This window comes from Somniosus microcephalus, chromosome 11, assembly GCF_052327205.1.
Source record: "Somniosus microcephalus isolate GS21.2 chromosome 11, FLI_Smic_1.0, whole genome shotgun sequence".
Classification (NCBI taxonomy): Eukaryota; Metazoa; Chordata; class Chondrichthyes; order Squaliformes; family Somniosidae; genus Somniosus; species Somniosus microcephalus.
Window position 1 is genome coordinate 197010435 of NC_140997.1, and position 20853 is coordinate 197031287.

At 44.3% G+C, this 20853-nt stretch overlaps 1 protein-coding gene across 1 annotated transcript in view; it reads right to left on the minus strand.

Annotated features, from left to right (window-relative positions):
- cacna2d3a (calcium channel, voltage-dependent, alpha 2/delta subunit 3a) overlaps positions 1–20853 on the minus strand; it is a 1196772-nt gene that overhangs the window by 622539 nt on the left and 553380 nt on the right. The window contains exon 5 of the mRNA XM_086001643.1: positions 5279–5441. Coding sequence (XP_085857769.1) covers positions 5279–5441 — 163 coding nt within the window. The remainder of the gene's footprint in view (positions 1–5278; positions 5442–20853) is intronic.

Here is a 20853-nt window from a genome sequence, read left to right on the forward strand (position 1 = left end):
TCATCGAACCAGTTGATGCCTCCCCATGGGTCTCCAACCTGGTGGTTGCAACGAAAAAGTCAGGTGGTCTACGCATCTGTGTCGACCTTCGAGCAGTGAATAAGGCCGTAATCGCTGACAAGTATCCACTGCCCACGTCAGAGGAACTCACAGCGCAGTTCTATGGTTCCATCCTGTTCTCGAAACTGGACCTTCGACAGGGCTATCTACAGGTTCCCCTCCACCCCAGCAGCAGGGACCTCACTGCTTTTGTGACACATGCTGGCGTCTTTCGGTACACCAGGATGCCATTTGGACTTAGCTCTGCACCCAGCTGCTTCCAAAAGGTGATGGCCTCTGTGCTCGCGGGCATTCCTGGGGTGGCCATCTATCTGGATGACATCGTCGTGCATGGGCCCTCGACCTCCACTCACGACGAACGCCTTCACAGAGTTTTCACAGCTCTGGCAAAACACAAGCTCACACTGAATGGCGAAAAGTGTGTCTTTGCTGTTTCAGAGATTGAATTTGTGGGGTTTCGGTTGTCGGCTGACGGTATATCCCCACTCCAGTCAAACGTGGATGCCATTCACAACATCCCAGAACCCAGCTCTGCAGCACAGGTTGCCTCCTTCCTTGGCATGACTGGGTACTACCTGAAGTTTTTGCCCCAGTACTCAGCCACCACAGCCCCACTGCACCAGCTCCTGCGAAAGGATGAGCCCTGGGTGTGGTCACAAGCCTGTACGGAAGCTGTTCGCCTCCTCAAATCGCAGCTCACGTCGCCTCCAGTGTTGGCTCACTTTGACGTCACCAGCCCCACCCTCGTCACCTGCGACGCGTCCGCTGCAGCTGTGGGGGCGGTGTTATCGCAGATACAGAATGGAGTGGAGAAACCAATCGCCTTTGCCTCCCGAGCCCTTAGCCCCACCGAACAGAAGTACTCAGTAGGCGAGCGTGAGGCGCTGGCGTGCATCTGGGCATGTGAGCGGTGGCACCTGTACACGTATGGCCGTGCCTTCACCCTGCGAACCGATCACCAGGCTCTCACTGCCCTGCTGTCGACATCCGGCACGGGCCACAGACCACTGCGTCTACACCGCTGGTCTGACCGCCTCCGCCAATACAATTTCAGTCTCCAGTTCACACCAGGACGTGACAATGTTGTTGCAGATCTGCTCTCCTGCACTGTCTCTGCCCCAGCCCCACTCGTCGGGTCTGAATAAGTGGAACAGGGTATCATCCAGATGCTGCACACGCCTCTCCAAACCACAGTCTCTCTCCAGGAGCTCAAAGAGGCCTCTGAACAGGATCCGGCCCTCTCCCAGCTATGCACCTTCATCAGAGATGGCTGGCCTCGCAAGGTGCCTGAGGAACTGTCTGCCTACTCCAGAGTTAAAGAGGAGCTCTCCTGCTGGAATGACTCCTGTGTTGCACGTGGGCTCTGCACTGTGGTCCCAAGTGCCCTTCGTGCGCGTGTTTTATCCATGGCGCATGAGGGCCACTTGGGCATAGTGAAGCTCAAACAACGATGCCGAGACCTAGTGTGGTGGCCGGGTCTCGACAGGGAAATCGAGGCCCTGGTCAAGGACTGTGCAGCCTGCCTTGTAAGTGGCAAGACTGGCCACCAAGCTCCCCCACCCCTGCAACCCCTTGCCTGGCCCTCTCAGCCCTGGGAGCACCTGCAGCTGGACGTCTGCGGGGAGATCCATGGTGTCCCCCACCATCAACGGTTCCTAGTGGTGACCTATGACCTGCACTCAAAATGGCCAGAGGTCACTGCCGTGGGCTCCGTCACCTCTCGGGTCATCATTGATATCCTTGAGTCCCTCTTCTCCCGCTGGGGGCATCCAAAGGCCATCACCACAGACAATGGCCCCAAAATGGTCTCTTCGGAACTCTCCTCTTACCTTGAGAGCAAGGGCATCCGTCACATTCGCACAGCGTACTACCACCCCGAGTCAAATGTGGGGGGGGGGGGGGGGGTGGAGCGTTTTAACCAGACTCTGAAAAATGGCCTCAGAGCACACCGATCCCAGGGGTGTGCGTTTGACAAGGCCCTCCTCCACACACTGCTGCACTACAGAGCCTCCCAGCATTCCACTACAGGGGTCTCACCCGCATCCCTCATGCTAGGCCGTGAGCTTATGCTGCCCCTTGGCAGGCTCCGCCCCTCGCTAGCTCAGCGCCCTGCTCCACCGGCTCAAGCCACAGTCGCTAGACAGCAGGAGAAGATGAAACTCCGCTTCGACCAGTCGAAGAGGGCCAAGGCGGCCAACATCTCAGTCTCCGATTGGGTCAGAGTCCACAGGCCTCACCGCAATAATAAGATGGCGTCATTCTGGTCCTCCCCTCTCCAAATCAGCCGCCAACTTGGACCAACCACTTTCTGCCTCACTGACGGCTCTCGGTGGCATGCCAGCCGCCTTCGGAAGGTGCCAGCACCCCCTGATGCGGGATTATACGGACCTAACCCCCAAGCCTTACCCCCCGAGTGGCGGGATGCACATGTGGCTCAACCAGCCAACCCGCAAGCAGATGTTGTGCCTCAGCCTGCTCCTCACCAGTCCCCACTTCGGCCTGCTCTTCACCAGTCCGCACCTCGGCCTGTTCGTACACGTTCTCGCCCTGGCCACCTACAGGACTTTGTCACTACATTTCATGTTTGAAATTCTGTGAGGGGGGAGGAAATGTTATGTCTGACATTTGGTGATAGGTACTCGATTGCCTTGGCCTGAGCACATGGAGTTGATAGTGCTGTGATCATTGTATTGTGTATAGGTATTCCATTGCTTGTGCCTGGAAGTGTGTGTGTGTGGCAGCCATATTAAAAGCAGCATGAACTGAACTCACTGACGGTCTCTGGATTATCTTTGCAAACGCAATACCACCCACATCTGATCCTGCACAGTGCTGCTCACATACCAGCCCTTTGCTCACCAACTTCCACATTGACTGCAGTGCGCGCTGATAATGTCACAGCAAGGGAAACGGGACATCTGGGACCTGAGTGAACAGGGAAAGCAGCTGTGTTTTTCTTCAACCAATCAGATTGAAGGATTGTGAAATTAACAGCACAAGGGCTGAGAAGGAAGTGTAAATTAGAGTGAATTGCATTCAATGTCAAATCAGATACAGAAAGAGAAATAAAGAGGGAAAGAAAGATTGGATTAAGAGAGAAAAAAGAGACAAAGGAAAAGTAATAAAAATATTTTTTCAATTTTACATTTTTAAAGTCTCCAACAACAATTAAAACCTGAAGGAATGAGATACCACACTTGCAATAGTTAATTTTCAGTGCCAGATTGTTTGACAGTAATTAACACTTATTATGTGGTTAAAAGGGTACTTAAACTAAAATTGACAAGACTTAACTTTCTCTGGTGAGTTTAGTTTGTATCTACCACGCAAATACAGCAACTTCACGCCATTCAATGGTGAGCCAGCAAGTGAGATACCATTTTTGTGAAGCTAACAACTTGGACAGCAACTTTTTGATTTTTGAGTTTAACTGCGCATCAGGCCCTCTCTTGAAGTTGTTATACCTTTTGCGCATAAATAACGGTGAGCGCCATTAGCCTCACCATTATTTTGACTGGAAAATCTGTGCTGTGTATTTGTGATAACATGACAACTGTCCATTTATCATGTCATAGGCCATTTTTCAGTCGGCTCCACCACTGGAACGCCCAAGGAAATTTGGGGACCACTGATTGATAGTAATTCAGAAGCAGAATTGACTAGACATGAATATATCTACACATTAACATATCCTGCTACTCTGCTAATGCACCTCAACAGAAAGAAAAAGTCAGTTGGCTTTACATGTATGTCAAGGTACAAGAAAGGGTTGTTTTAGATATGAATGTCAGGAGCAGAGTTTTGAACATTTTTAATAAACTTGGGGCTGTTATCAGAGAGTTATCAACCAGCTTGAAAGGCCAATCAAGAATTATACATTTTGATATAGGCACAACAAGATCAATCTTTGACATGTTTTAAAATTGGGGGAGAATGTATTTTTAAAAAGCCCTGCTACTGCAGGATGAGTTAACTCATCCATGACACAGGCAGTGTGATTATGCCTCGTCAAGCTAACGCATCTATGGCCCAAGAGCAATTAAAAGATGGATTATAGAAATGTTCATCATATTACTTTGAAAGTTAATAGTACTATTAAAATCAAATTCTTTTAGAATGGATTATGCAGTAGATAACCTCTATAAAGGTATTTTTCCCTATAATGGAGCCAGTTGTAAATATGGTCAAGGTGAAGATAATTATACCAGCTTTTTGCATGAGTAAAAAAGGACTTATAAGTCACAAATGCCAAGACATAAGTGAGTTAAATGGTATTTCACTTGAGTGAAAGAATGTCTGTAGCACACTATCAATGGTGCAATATTCTATTCATTTCATGGGTGATTTATTTTATGTTTCATAACGTTCCTTGAAAATCAGAACATTAAGTGACAATTCACTACAGGGAACTATCACAATGCCAGGCAGTGAAATTATCGTTTGCAGATAAATATTCAATTCACAATGAACCAAAAGTTTTGACAAACTAAATATCTGAATACTGCGCTTTTCAAAAATCAGTGGTTTGATAGGTAAAAACAAAATGATCGTTTTTTTTAAATCATGCTCAATATATTTCACATCATCTTTCTTTCCCCCAGATCAAATATAGACTAATGAATGTCAGGACGTGATCACACGGCAGTAATTTAATTTACATGACATCACAAACTGTGTAAGACAAGCTTGAACAATTAAGAACCATCATCTAAACATAAGAAACATAAACCCAGAGAATACACATCTACATTCTTGAAGTCATTCCACTGTATCTATTATTGTTTATTACATTGTGTACAGGGGTGAACAGTGGATTATATTACTTTTGGTCAGTTGTGTTAGTGTGTACATTAACTGTCGTGCATAATGACATACACTCAGGAGGATTAACTGTTACAGTATGATTGAAGCATGTTTGTCAATAAATAATCTGCAGCTGATCACTGGAAAATTGAAGATCCATTGCATGAGTACAATGTAATTACTCACAACTGTCCACATTTTAGAGATTGTTGTACAATGGCTGCCACTATGAATTGTGAGTAAATTTACAGAATTTATTTAAACCTACCAGTGTTATTGGTTTATGTACTTCTTTCTGTTTGAAGCACAGAGCATTTAGTTTTAAATCTAACAATTAAATCTTTCTGATGTTTATATAAAATACCAGTGTTAGCAGAAGCAAAGCAAACTGAAACAATATAACATTCTGACATACCTTTGTTGTACTTGTTGGTTGGTATTTGGACATCACTTAAGCTGATGTTAACAGGCAAATTATTAAAATGTTCATTGGGCTCCAAAATAAATTCCTTCCCAAGTTCCACGTAGTTGCCATTTTCATCTTTTTCATTTATTAAAACAGCATTGAAGTATTCATACTGAAAACAAAATAAGTTCATTATGGATAATCAATTCAATTAAATGCATGCAGAAGACACAAGAAGTGCATGACCATAACAAAACAATAGCAGCACATTTTAGTCAGCAGGGGGCATACACGCAGTTAGTTTTACTTTACAGCATAATGTTGTACAGCATAAAATATTAGACATCTTATATAGTGCTAATGTAACAATCTAAGAAAGCTGTGCTGCTAACAAATATTTTGTGCATTCAGGATTTATACACTATCTCCAGAAATAATTAACCCACATAAAGTGTCATTAATGTTATTTATTACATTACTTTACGAACTTGAAATACAAGAAACACAAGGGGGTAGAGTTTACTCTAGTAATATCAGCGCAATCCGGACGGAATCGGCCGAAGCAGAGCAAAAGATCAGGGAAGTTTAAACGCAAGTGAGTTACGCCCAAAACCACTTACGTTCGTGTTTTCCGCAATCTTTTACGCTGGTTCAAGATTTAATTTGCCCGGACAAACTGGGCACACCTGCAGGTCGACATTGCGAGATTCAGACAATTGCACTGGTTCAGGATGGCTCTTCAAATTGTGCTCATTTTCTTAGGCGCACAGGCACATTTTAAAAGGTTTTTTTCATTTAATTTATTAAGAAACTGACTTGTGTACACCAATGAAACTATTAAATGTTTCAGTATTCTTTGTTTTGAGTCATTTTCAGTGATTTTAAATCAGGTTACTCACAGGTGGAGGACTGGACACCCTTATTAAAAATGCTTATTTTTGCTGATAAACCAATTTTCAGCTGAATTAATAAAACTGCACCAGGTTACCACACTTAAATATATCAATGAATACTTTTTAATGGAAAATAGTAATACGTTCTATTATGCTGCCTGATTGCGCTGGTTCATGGAAGATTTTACATTTGTGATTATACAATTGATTTTAGCAGAAACTTGAACTGTAACCTAGCCAGCGCAATTTGAAGTGCATTTTGAGTAGTGGGTGGGTAAGAGTTGCTGTGGTCGTTATTGGCCGGCAGTTAGGGGTAAGGTTCGCGAATAGCGAAGGCGGCTTTACCTTCAGGGTAGCCAGACCGCACACTGTGAGGGGCGGCTGGGACCCACCGTAATTGAACACAGATGTGCTCCATTCGATACGGTCGCTACTGTGTACTGCCACTAATGCCACGCCTCACGAGCGAATGTTTGTCTTTCCCCGGAAATCCACCTCAGGCGTATCCATGCTGTCATGGCTCTCCACCCCAGGTCCGGTATTCGTGCGAAGGCATGTAAGGGGCGACAAGACGGACCCTCTCGTGGAGTCAGTGCACCTACTCCACGCCAACCCCCAATACGTGTATGTCCGGCACGCCGACGGAAGGGAGGACACCGTGTCCATAAAAGACGTCGCCCCAGCCGGTAACGACAACAACCACGACAACAGCAGCAACAACGACCACAGCAACTCTTACCCACCCACTACTCTTTCATCACCCCCGGAAGAACATCGACCAACGGTACCCCCACCAACTACCCCTTCAACAACCCTGGCGGCACCCCCGGCAGAGACCCAGCCGACACCCGCAGCACCACAACAGCCACGTCGGTCGCAGAGGACTATCAAACCCCCGAACAGACTAAATCTATAGAAGGGGTGAATGTGATGAAATATTCCATTCATCACTCATCAGTATTTCTCTGCCTGTGACTGTGGTTGGTTTCAGTTTCATTTCCATTGTATTGTACTGTGTGTAGGGCTCCGCCCATACCTGGCTCCTATGTACGCTGGCCCAGCCTGCAGCACATCCAGTACAGCAGACCTCTGGATGGAAGATACATTCTCCTCTGTGTGTTACCTTCTAAATCAATAAAAGCCTTGTTTTGTTTCGCTAACATCGAGTCTCGGATTTATTGAGGCACATCAAAAACAATCAGAGCTGGAGTTATACTAAGTGCAAAGCAGTTTGACATGGACTTCTTGAGGGGATTTCATAATGTTTGACTTTGTTTCATTCTGGAATCAGATCAGCGCTCAACTCCATAATTATAATTTCAAATATGTGATTATGCACACCCAAAACTGCTTTGCACAATTAAAAGTGGCAGTGATAATTGTATATGCATTTACACAACCCAGTTTATTTTGTCTTCCCAGTCTACTACGCACTACTCTTGCTGTTCCTTAATACTTTTGTTTTCTGATTTTTGGCTTTGAGTATTTAATTACTTTGCTTTTTTCTCCCCTCAATACTTTTGCTCACTCTTTGCACGCAAAATGTAACTGCAAGGCTGATAAGAGGAGAAGTCTATGACATTGGTAGAAAAACCAGTGAGGGGCCTGAAGAGATAGGGCAATGAGGTAACATTTTCATGCTAAGAATATGTAAGATAGTGAGGTAGAGGGCAGAGAGAATCAGAGGAGCAGGAAATGCAGGGGGAAATGGAATACTGTCATGATGTGAGGGATGAGTTAATTGCTCAGCGATTCCAGTGACCTGTTCATTCCCCTGCCTTGAAAACTTAAACAAAGTCCCTCTGCATTAGCAGTCCTTGTTACATCCATCATCATTCCGTTAATTTTGCATTAAAGAACACTGAAACCATTCAGCCAACTTCTATATCAATGACATACTGACAATGCAGACTTAGAAGTTGCTGTTAGACCACGCTGAAGACCAAAAGTGCCAAATGTGCTAAAGGTGATGAATTTAATTCCCAACACAATAATTGTCTTGAATTAATTTTTCACTCAAGTGTCAATCCATGGCGCCAGTCTTATAATGAGGTTTCCTAACTCTAATACTCCTATGAGGTGCCCTCCCTTGTGGCCTCAGCAAAGCTGTTGGAAGTCTGCTGTAATTAGACAATTAGGGGGATAGAGGGTATCCTCTGCAATCGCGATCGAGAGTCCAGGAGGTTGTGTTGCCACCTGGTGCCAGGGTAAGGGACATCTCAAAGCATCTGGAAAGGAACTTGGAAAGGGAAGGGGAAGAACCAGTTGTAATCCATGTTGAAACCAATTACATAGGAGAGAAGAGGGAGGTGGTCCTACTGAGGGAGTATTAGGAGCTAGACACTAAATTAGAAAGCTTTGAATAATTAGCAGCTTTGAATAATTATTCAAATAAGCTGCGGAGGAAATTTTAGTGCAGTCAATCATTGCACTGCTCCACTGGTGTGATTTGCGCCAACAATGCAGCACAAAAACCTCAATTGCACTGCTAACAAAAACTTATTCCAAGGTTTTCAGAAAGGGGTTAATCAAGTCAAGAGTATACAAATTAAACATATCTTCACAATTCTGCTCTCTAAAGCAGTACAATGATAGTATCTGTCATTACACTGATTACGCTAGCTAATGAGGTACAGTCCTCAAAATGGACTGGGCCTCTCGTCAGGACTATCGGGCGGCTAGAATTCCACTAACCAGCCACCCAACGTCTGCTCGGGGGGGGGGGGGGAAATCTACCCCAATGTAACAAAAGAGTTCGCGAGCTAAAAATGATGAATCGGTCCAGGAGATCCTCCAGTTAACTGCGGATCAAATGCCTTCCATGATGTGAATGTCCTCTCTGAGTTCAAGGACTGCTGCATTTCATCCTGTTTTCATTGAAAGAGGATGTTACAGGATGAGTGGAAGCAGCAGTGACGTTATTATTGATTGTCTATAACCCAGTAAAGAAAACTGCTGCTCATGGTGCCTGGCAACTTGAAAGCACTTTTATCCTGTTTTTCATACATCATTATGTTTCCAAACACCTACTAAGTAAGATTTACTTGTAAATATCATGCATAAAGAATTTGATTGAAGAATGTATTCCCTGCGGGAATGTGTACGTGTCTACATGAGAACAGAAATTCAGACTATCATTTATCAAAATTTTCCAACCAAAGATGTAATCAGTACCAGGTCATTTCCATTCTTGCACTGTGAAGAGATTTTCAGGCTGACTTGAGCTCAGGTAACCTTCATCAGTTGTAGCCACATTACCTTATCCTGTGCTGCAGCATTCGTCGCAGCTCATGTACTTCAACAAGAGAGTCATCAATTACTAAGACGACAACCAATCTATCAGTTCAATTAATCAGTAGTGATTAAAAGCCATGGCTATTTTAAGTATGACTCACCTATAAATGTGGACATTTAAGGTGAAAAAAGTTTTGTTTTTCCATGTTAAGCTGCAGCCATTTACCAAACTAAAACAGTACTGCAAGCCTCCAGTGCTCAAGAATCATATAGTATTAAAAATGAAGACGTGGTAAAAATTTCATGAAGTTTACAGTCAACGACTATAATATTTGTTCAGAGTACATAATAAAATTAGTTTCCTTATTTGGTGAAATATCATCATAAGATATAGATGATATTACACTAATTAAACAAAATTATAAGTATTCCAATGCAATATCCATAAGTTCATGAATTTGGCTATGTATGCTATAAGTGAAAATTGGAGAGTGAATACCCTACTTCATTCTTGTGTACCATCTAGCAGCCGATTAATACAGACATTGACAGAAATTGGTAGCCAGTTGTCTGTTATTCCTCTGAACTGTGGAATGAAATGTGGCACAGGGAGAGCAAATCTCAAACTGGAGAGAAAAATTAGGACAGAAAATACTGGTCATTTTTTTTTTTAAGTGTATTTTACTCGGTGAGCCAGAGGTAATTTCTTAACAATTAAGCCATGAATAAGTAATGCAATGATGCACTCTCAAACAATTTTCATGAAAATAATGTCCTTTTTTCGGCTGCTCATTTCATGCTGGTCTACTAAGAGGAATTTGCAGATGCCACAATGGTGACAATGGCTTAAGCATGTATGATGTATACCTATGTAGGAATGTCTAGTTCCTATCCAAAAGACTGAGGTCCACTCAGGCGATCAAATAAACGAGGTTTAATGAAAACTAACAGAGTTTAACGGGTAACTACAGGAGAACATCGAATATAGGTCTAGTCAGTTCGGAGGCTCCACGAGGGCTGCTTGGGCGGTCCCGTGGCTGACGTCATGACGTCATCACGTTTTTCCCGCCGGTGGGGGATCACATGATGAACGGCGTGACGTCATCGCGTTCACCCGCGCTATTAAAGTGATCGCGCTCTGTACATGTAAACAGTGAAAACAAAGATACAGACTCAGGCTGTAGCTAACATATTATTAAAGGGAATTATATACAATTGATCGGAGTCCCTTAGTGGCTCCGCCACACCTAAACCTCTTAACTCATTTGACATTTTTGAATTATAGTTTATCTCCTTATAGTTTGCATTTTGAATTTTTTCCCAATCTTTATTGTACCACTTGTGCATTCGCAAATATGTATTAGGCTCACACTCACTGATCCCACCATCTTCAGTGGGGCTGCGCTGAAGGGCACTGGTGGGTGTGATCCAGGCATAATGGCCATGGATTTTCAGGCTTATATTAATTAACAATGTCTTTGGCCAGTGGATGACGACTGAGCAACATTGATAGTGGAGTCTAGATTAATTGTGCCTTCGATTCGCCCATCACAAACTAATTCATGTTCAACTTAGCTTCCATGGTCCTTTATTTGTTTGCTGAGTCTACCCTTGAGGCAGAAGCTGAAATAAACTGCGCAGCATCTCTAAACTGATTCATGGCAAAGAGAAAAGAAGAGGAAAAAGAGAGTTGTGCTGCAACTGCTCACTTTAAAGCAGCCAGATCTCCACCTGTTCTTAAGAGGAATGTGGATGCCTCTGCTGCTGATGGAGCAGGCTAGTGTTCATGAGTATGTTCATCATGTGCTATTCTGCGATCTAGCACTCCAGGTGGGGGGCGGGGGCCTGCGTTAACAGAGAATGTATCCTAGGAAGTGTCGGATTGTGGTATGTCTTCTGGGTCATTTCTTGTTTTATGTGGTCAATGGGAAATTTTATTTGGGCATCATGCTCGAAGCTTGGGTTACAGCAATCTGTATATCTCCCAAGACATTTCTCAGTAATTATTTTATGCTCAGATGGTCACACATGCTCTACATTGACCTTCAAAAGCATTTTAAGAATTCTGGATATCTACTGTATCCAAGCTAAGAAGACAATACATACACAGGGCAAGTCCACACAATCTAGAGCAATCTCAAGACAGCAGCTAGCAAAGTGTCCGCACCTGAAAGGTCAACTCCTCTGCTCTCTCCACAGATGCTGTCTGACCTGCTGAGTGTTTCCAGCATTTTCTGCTTTTCATCATTTGCAGTTTTTTGCTTTGTGCTAGTACATACGCATACTTATATTAAGGAGGTTAGGGATGCTGGGATTGCAAATTAGCATGAAGAGATAGGGAACTTTTTTTTTTTAAGAGAAAAAAGTAAAGCAGATGCTTTAAAATGACTGAAAATGGAACTGCGACCATGCCAATGTGAGATGCTGGATGGTAGCAGGTCCACTTGCAGTCATTTTAAAGCAGGACAGATTTATACACTAACAGACATCATTAACAGGCTATTGACAAACATTCACTACAAGCCCATTGACTCCCACAGCTACCTGGACTACACTTCCTCCCTCCCCGCTTCCTGTAAGGACTCTATTCCATTCTCCCTGTTCTGGACCAATGGACATTATGTGACATTCTGGACATTTTTACATGCAATAGCACCCTCTGGTGGCAGTTATTGTGTTAACAGTTTGTAAGCTGGAAAGGTAATCTGTTCCTTTCTTCCTGTGTGAGGTCATTTGACCTTCTTACCTTTCTTCCTGTTGACCCCAGGAAGCAGTTTTGCCAGGAAGAACCTGACTTGAGTAATGGAGAATTTGCTATGAGAGGTTCCATTTACAATCCAGTGTAATCTGACTTCATATGTTAGGCCCAAGTGCAATATCTGTGAGTATCTTTAGTTCTTAGCATAATAGCAATGTTGTCAGAGTAATATTTTGATAATACTATGTTTATAAAAGGTTAATATTTAATAGTTACAGAAGTTAGTTCAAATGTTAGTTAGTTATACAATTAGTCTATTCTACTGTTGTAAATATGTTTATATCTTGTGTAATATCGAATGTGTAGTACTCAGTTTATGTACAAAACATACTTTGTCTTTGTTTACAGTTTCACAAATTTGTTCAAGTAAAAGCTTCAAAACAGCAAACGGCTTCAGAAGAATTATTTTGAATGAGTGTTTAACTTGCTGGATAGCTAGATAGGAGCACGTCTAGTGCGGCCAGTACACTCCCAGTTTCTCCGTCGCATCTGCTCTGACGATGCCACCTTCCACACCAGTGCTTCTGGCATGTCTTCCTTTATCCCTACCAGCCTCCACATTCGACGGATCATCCTCCGCCATTTCCGCCACCTCCAGCGTGATCCCACCACCAAACACATCTTCCCCTCACCTCCTCTTTCAGCATTCTGAAGGGACCGCTCCCTCCGCGACACCCTGGTCCACTCCTCTATTACCCCCAACACCCCTTCCCCTTTGCCCGGCACCTTCCCGTGCAAGCACAGGAGATGCAACACCTGCTCTTTTACCTCCTCCCTTCCCACTGTCCAGGGCCCCAAACATTCCTTCCAGGTGAAACAGCAATTTACTTGTACTTCTTGCAATTTAGTATACTGTATTCGCTGCTCACGATGCGGTCTCCTCTACTTTGGGGAGACCAAACGCAGATTGGAACACAGAAAGCTAGCATGCTGGTACAGCAAGCAATAAGGAAGGCAAATGGCATGTTGGCTTTTATTGCAGGGGGGTTGGAGTATAAGAGTAAGGAAGTCTTGCTACAATTGTACAGAGCCTTGGTGAGACCACACCTGGAGTATTGTGCAAAGTTTTGGTCTCCTTATTTAAGGAAGGATATACTTGCCTTGGAGGTGGTGCAACGAAGGTTCACTAGATTGATTCCTTGGATGAGAGGGCTGTCCTATGATGAGCCTATACTCTCTGGAGTTTAGAAGAATGAGAGGTGATCTCATACAAACATTGAAACATACAAGATTCTGAAGGGGTTTGACAGGGTAGATGCTGAAAGGAGTGTCTAGAACTAAGCGGCATAGTCTCAGGATAAGGGGTAGGCCATTTAAGACTGAGATGAGGAGGAATTTCTTCACTCAGAGGGTTGTGAATCTTTGGAATTTTCTGCCCAGAGGGCTGTGAATGCTGAGTCTTTGAGTATATTCAAGGCTGAGATAGATAGATTTATGGACTCTAGGGGAATCAAGGGATATGGAGATCGGGCGGGAAAGTGGAGTTGAGGTCGATGGTCAGCCATGATCTTATTGAATGGTGGAGCAGGCTCGATAAGCCGTATGGCCCACTCCTGCTCTTATTTCTTATATTCTTATGTTCTTATTTAACACCTCTGTTCAGTCCGTAAGGGTGGCCCTGAGCTTCCGGTCGCCTGTCACTTAATTCTCCGCTCCACTCCCACTCTGACGAAGCTCAACGTAAGCTCAAGGAACAGCACCTCATCTTTTGGTTAGGCACTTTACAGCCGTCTGGACTCAACATTGAGTTCACCAATTTCAGACCATAACCTCTGCCCCTATTTTTTTTCACATGGCAGCTGTTGATGATTCTGCCATTGTCATTTACACTTCATCTAGACTCATCTTTTATTTCGCAACTTGTCCCATTACCATCTCCTTTTGCCTTGCACCATCATTCCTTTTGTCTCGTAATTTCTTCTGCTTTCCATCCTATCCCTTTTGTTCTTTCCTCTCCTCCCCCTCGCCCTGCCTCTACACTTGCTGAAAAACCTTGTACATATCCAACTTTTTCCAGTTCTGACAAAGGGTCATCGACCTGAAACGTTAACTCTGTTTTTCTCTCTCTACAGATACTGCCTGTCCTGCTGAGTATTTCCAGCATTTTGTTTTTATTTCAGATTTCCAGCATCCGCAGTATTTTGCTTTTTTATCATTAACATGACCCTGATTGTCCTCTTTATCTGTTCCAGCTGGCATAATTGCCTTATAGTAACTCTCTGAGTGTCGGCGGGAAATTCAGCGGCAGCAGCGGGGCTATAAAAGGCTCCAGAGACCAGGTAAGGTCTCAGAGCGTCGGCAGGAATTTCAGCGGCAGCAGCGGGGCTATAAAAGGCTCCAGAGACCAGGTAAGGTCTCAGAGCGTCGGCAGGAATTTCAGCGGCAGCAGCGGGGCTATAAAAGGCTCCAGAGACCAGGTAAGGTCTCAGAGCGTCGGCAGGAATTTCAGCGGCAGCAGCGGGGCTATAAAAGGCTCCAGAGACCAGGTAAGGTCTCAGAGCGTCGGCAGGAATTTCAGCGGCAGCAGCGGGGCTATAAAAGGCTCCAGAGACCAGGTAAGGCGTACCAGTCTCCGAACTCGGAACTCAGAGGGAAGGAGAGAGGTAAAAAATAATTCAAGTGTGACGTCACCAGAAAGCAGGTAAGTGATTGGTTGGTGAGTATTTCTCTCTTTTTAAACTTAAACTCTGTGGTTTATAGTTTCTAAGGTGTGATATTCATCATCTAGAATCGGGGCAGAGGGTATTTAAAAATAATGTTAATAAATTTAATTAATTACATAGAATGGGAGAGCAGGTGATGTGTTACTGCTGCAATATGTGGGAGCTGGTGGACACCATTGATGCTCACGGTGATCACATTTGCAGTAAGTGTTGGCTGCTCGAGGAATTCCGGCTCCGCGTTGATGAGCTGGAGTCCGAGCTTCAAACACTGCGACACATCAGGGAGGGGGAGAGTTACCTGGACTCTGTGTTCCAGGAAATAGTCACACCAATTAGATTAACTAATTCAGATGTAGTCCGTGGTCAGGGACAGGAGCGTGTGACTATGAGTGAGGCAGGTACGGGGATCCAGGAGGTAGTGTTGGAGGAGCCGCAGCCCTTGCTCTTGTCCAACAAGTTCGAAGCTCTTACTCCCTGTGAGGACAGGAGCAGGGACTGCAGGGAGGATGAGCAACCTGGCCACAGCACCGTGGAACAGGGGGCCATTCAAGTGGGGGGAGTAAAAAGAAATGTTGTAGTGGTAGGGGGTACTATCATAAGGGGGATAGATAGGGTTCTTTGCAGTCGAGAGCGAGAGTCCCGAAGGTTGTGTTGCCTGCCCGGTGCCAGGGTTAAGGACATCTCCTCTGGGCTGGAGAGAAACTTGGAGTGGGAGGGGGAGGATCCAGTTGTCGTGGTCCATGTTGGTACCAACAACATAGATAGGGCAAGGAAAGAGGTTCTGCTGAGGGAGTATGAGCAGCTAGGAGCCAAATTAAAAAGCAGAACCACAAGGGTAATAATCTCTGGATTACTACCTGAGCCACGAGCAAATTTGGCTAGGGTAAATAAAATCAGAGAGTTAAATGCGTGGCTCAAAGACTGGTGTGGGAGAAATGGGTTTTGCTTCTTGGGACACTGGCACCAGTACTGGGACAGGAGAGAGCTGTTCTGTTGGGACAGACTTCACTTGGCCAGTGCTGGGACTAGAATCCTGGTGAATCGAATAACTAGGGCTGTAGAGAGGGCTTTAAACTAATTAGTGGGGGGGAGGTTTCAAGAGAGCGAAAAATAAAAATGTCAGTGGAGAAGACAATAGAGCAAAGTAGCAGTGGGGAAATTAAAAACCAGAGCGTGCCAGGAAGGGACAGAATATATAAAGGTAAAGTAGTAAAGGGGGTAAAAGCAGGAATAAATTGTCACAAAACATATTTAAAAGTTCTTTATCTGAATGCATGCAGCATTCGTAACAAAATAGACGAGTTGACGGTACAAATAACTACACATGGGTATGATCTGGTGGCCATTACAGAAACATGGCTGCGAGGTGACCATGACTGGGAACTAAACATCCAGGAGTATTTGACTATTAGGAAGGACAGGCAAGAAGGAAAGGGAGGTGGGGTGGCTATGTTAATAAAGGATGGAATCACTGCAATAGTGAGAAATGATATTGGGTCAAAGGATCAGGATAGTGAAACAGTTTGGGTGGAGATAAGGAATAATAAGGGGAAAAAGTCACTAGTGGGCGTAGTCTATAGGCCTCCTAACAGTTGCAACTCTATTGGTCAGAGTATAAATCAGGAAATAGTTGGGGCTTGTAATAAGGGAACAGCTATAATCATGGGAGATTTTAACTTTCCTATTGACTGGACAAATCAAATTGGGCAGGGCAGCCTTGAGGAAGAGTTCATAGAGTGCATTAGGGATGGGTTCCTTGAGCAGTATGTTACTGAACCAACCAGGGGCAGGCAATCTTAGATCTGGTCCTGTGTAATGAGACAGGATTAATAAAAAATGTCCTAGTAAAGGATCCCCTTGGAATGAGTGACCATAACATGGTTGAATTCCAAATTCAGTTGGAGGGTGAGAGAGTTGGATCTCAAACCAGCGTACTAAGCTTAAATAAAGGAGACTATGAAGGTATGAGAGCAGAGTTGACTAAAGTGGACTGGGAAAATAGATTAAGGTGTAAGACGGTACAGGAGCAGTGGTGTACATTCAAGGAGATATTTCACAACTTTCAAGAAAAATATATTCCACTGAGGAAAAAGGGGCGTAAAAGAAAAGACAGCCATCCGTGGCTAAGTAAAGTAATAAAGGATAGTATCCGACTGAAAACAAGGGCATATAAAGTAGCCAAATCTAGTGGGAGGATAGAAGATTGGGGAGCATTTAAAAGTCAGCAAAGAATAACTAAAAGATTAATTAAGAAAGGGAAGATAGATTATGAAAGTAAACTAGCAAAAAATATAAAAACAGATAGCAAGAGTTTCTACAGTTATATAAAAAGAAAAAGGGTGGCTAAAGTGAATGTTGGTCCCTTAGAGGACGAGACCGGGAAATTAGTAGTGGGGAACATGGAGATGGCAAATACGCTGAACAAATATTTTGTATCAGTCTTTACAGTAGAGGACACTAAAAATATCCCAACACTGGACAAACAGGGGGCTATGGGGGGGAGGAGCTAAACACGATTAAAGTCACTAAGGAGATGGTACTCGGTAAGATAATGGGACTTAAGGCGGATAAGTCCCCTGGACCTGATGGCTTACATCCTAGGGTCTTGTGTTGGTTCACTCACCACCTGTCGCAGTGGTAAAACCACTAAGAATCTATATTAACGATTTGGAGGAGGGGACCAAGTGACCAGCTCAGGGAGGACAGAATTCCTGAGGATGAATGTTATGGTAACTTCCAGCAAATCTGGCATTGAAATCAACAATTTTTTGCATCTGGCCATGCACAATCTGGGCATTCAGCGAATGGTACCCATTTCTATTAAGCAAATTGAGGGGGTTAACTGTAGGACCTCATAATGCTACGTGTGACACCTATTGCACTCTGCATTTGCAGAACCCAGCAACATAATAAAACTGGATGGCCCTAACACAGCTAACTTACTGTTATGCCAAACTGAATAAATTCACCAGTGCTCCTAAAAAATGTCAGTTACCTGATGAATGCATGCCAATACAGCACTGTGGATGCTTGAAATGAGCCAGTCGCATAAAAATTGAGTTGGTTGTCACTTTCACAGCCATAGGCAGAGCTGTCCAGACAGATGATCTTGGCCACAGGTCTTCCTGTAGTAGCTTACACAGCTACTCGATTAATTCTTTGATGAAGTACATTCTTCTCACGTAGGGGTGCTCACTGGGGCCTTCAGAAGATCTGCCTGGCCTGTAAATTCTTTGTGAATGGGGGGAGGTAATAGCTGAAAGGGTGCATCCTCCTCATTCTCCTGTCCTTACTACTCCTCCTCCTCATCCATTAATATTGAAACCAAGAGAATGTTATTGGGAATCTCATATCTGGGACTCTTCGCCTCCTAATTGCGGGTAGAGGCAAAAATATCTCAGTGATCTCAAAGGCACTCAGGCTGTCAACAGCAAGTAACATTCATGACATCTTTTGAGATTATTGAAAACCTGAAAGGGTTGTCAGGAGTGTGTGCAGCAATGCGTGAAGGATTTTCATAACTGCAGTCCATCATGGAATGCATGATGTCATAGTAGCCATCTGCAGGGAACCTCAGAGGATAGAGAGACCAAGGCTAGAAACAGTTTCTCTTGCAAATGTAGTGATAGGGGCTATGGAGACATTGGACTCCAATTTACAGGAGTCTGTCCCTGCTGGATTGGCAGACTGGGATATCAGCTCAAGATAGCTAGACAGTGGACTTCACATTTCTCAGTGATACTCTATCGTCTGCTCTTATGTAGAATTTTGGTCATTCTGCAGAGGAGCCCAGCATCTGGCACACAGCAGAAAAAAGGATAGGTGAGGCAGCTCCCTCTTGGGGTGACTACGCAACTATGCAACCCAGCACACCCTTCAAAGGATTGAAGAAATATCAGTTAATGCGCAAATGCAAACAACCACTGTCTTCTCCAGATGCTATTTAAAAACCCTGCATCCAGAGGCACAATGCCATCTCCATCTCTTGAGACTTACACCACATTTACTCTTCCAATGAGCACTGAGATGAAGCACTAGCTTAGAAAGTAGAAATAACACATTTTACATTGAGATGTGGCACTTGGTTAGAAAGTAGGAGGAGCCTCCCTCCTGGGTCACCAAGGGGAGGTATGGTAGTAGCCATTAGAGGGCCTTTATTTGTAAATGTTACAAATTAATTTTGAGCACTTTATTTTTCCTTTGTCAGGACAGTGTTTGTTGGGAAGGGTGATGTTAAGGGATCAACCGATGATAGAAACATGGCGGTTCATCTACAGTAGATGGATGTACAGCATGGTTTTTCTGGAAACACTGCGTGGCAATTCATTTGTCTGCAAATGTTTGTGCAGGAAATAGATCTGGAAATGACTGGAAGCAATTATCAAGTAGTGTCTGCCACACCAATATTCATAGTTGTACCAGTGCTTTCTCCATCCCTACTCCTCAACCTCCTGCTTTGCTACTGCTACCCCATGGGCCTCCTCTGAATCCTGCTGCATACTTCCTCCTTTTTGTAATGCAGCACCTTGCTGAACAGTCCAAAAAGCTCAGCATCCCAATGGTGTGCTCTACAGTAATTCTGGTTGAGTCATGTGCCTCATTGTATTTATGTTTACTGCTGTTCGGGCGTTTCTCAGCCATGGCTGCAGAGGATAGAGCTGATCTCCCAACAGCCATTTGTACAGTCTTTCTCAGTTTCAAATAATGCAGGCACCATGGACTGCCACGTAACAAAGGCTTCATGGTTACTTCCTGGATAACTGGCATTTACTTGCCTTATGATGTTTCTGTGGTCAGACACCACCTGAATATTAATTGAATAAAAGCCTATTCAGTTCTTTTAGGTCATGGAGCTGCTGTGAAGAGCCATGATAACCACATGGGTGTTATCTACAGATCCTTGCCATCTAGTGAAAGTTGTGTGATCTGTCCAGTTGATTCTTCTTTTCCACTGGGAAAATGGTGAAATGTTGTCAGTTGCGAAAAAACATTTGTCACTTACTTGATGCATCTATGGACTGTAGATTGGCTTATGTAGCAAGTGGTAGCTTGGAAAGATCTGGTAGTATAAAAGATTAGCCTTCACAGCTACAGCCTTTTTTTTATTCGTTCCTGGGATGTGGGCACCGCTGCCAAGGCCAGCATTTACTGCCCATCCCTAATTGCCCTTGAGAAGGTGGTAGTGAGCTGCCTTCTTGAACCGCTGCAGTTCGTGTGGTGCCGGTACTCCCACAGTGCTGTTAGGGAGAGAGTTCCAGGATTTTGATCCAGCGACGATGAAGCAACGGCGATATATTTCCAAGTCAGGATGGTGTGTAACTTGGAGGGAAACATGGAGGTGATGGTGTTCCCATGCGCCTGCTGCCCTTGTCCTTCCAGGTGGTAGAGGTCATGGGTTTGGGAGCTGCTGTCGAAGAAGTCTTGACGAGTTGCTGCAGTGCATCTTGGAGATGGTAGTTCTGTGGTAGAAGTTGTTCCCAAGTCAGCCTGGAGCAGATAGCTCTGTGACAACCTTTCTGGTGAAGCAGAGGCACTGAAGACATGTCCAGGTCGAACTGTTGGGAGTCTATAAAAGCAGATCCTGGGATACTGACGGATATACGCATAACGCCTCAAGTGCTGATACACCTGCAATTGGTGTCCCCTCATGTACTTGTCTTCTTCATCAAAATCTTGCAGTATTAGGGAAAACCCCAAAGGAATTCCAACCATCAGAAGTATGCTATAACTCAAATTCAGCAGCAAGCATCAATACTGTGAGAAACCATGTCAAAAATTGCACCCTCCACAGCAACAGAAATTAAGGAAACCTCCACTGATTACTATCTATTGCCTTCCCTCAGCTGATGTATCAGTACTCCATGTTGAACACCACTTGGAAGAAGCACTGAGGGGAGCAAGGGCACAGAATGTACTCTGGGTGGGGGACTTCAATGTTCATCACCAAGAGTGGCTCGGTAGCAACAGTACTGACCGAGCTGGCCAAGTCCTGAAGAACATAACTGCCAGTCTGGGCCTGCGACAGGTGGTGAGTGA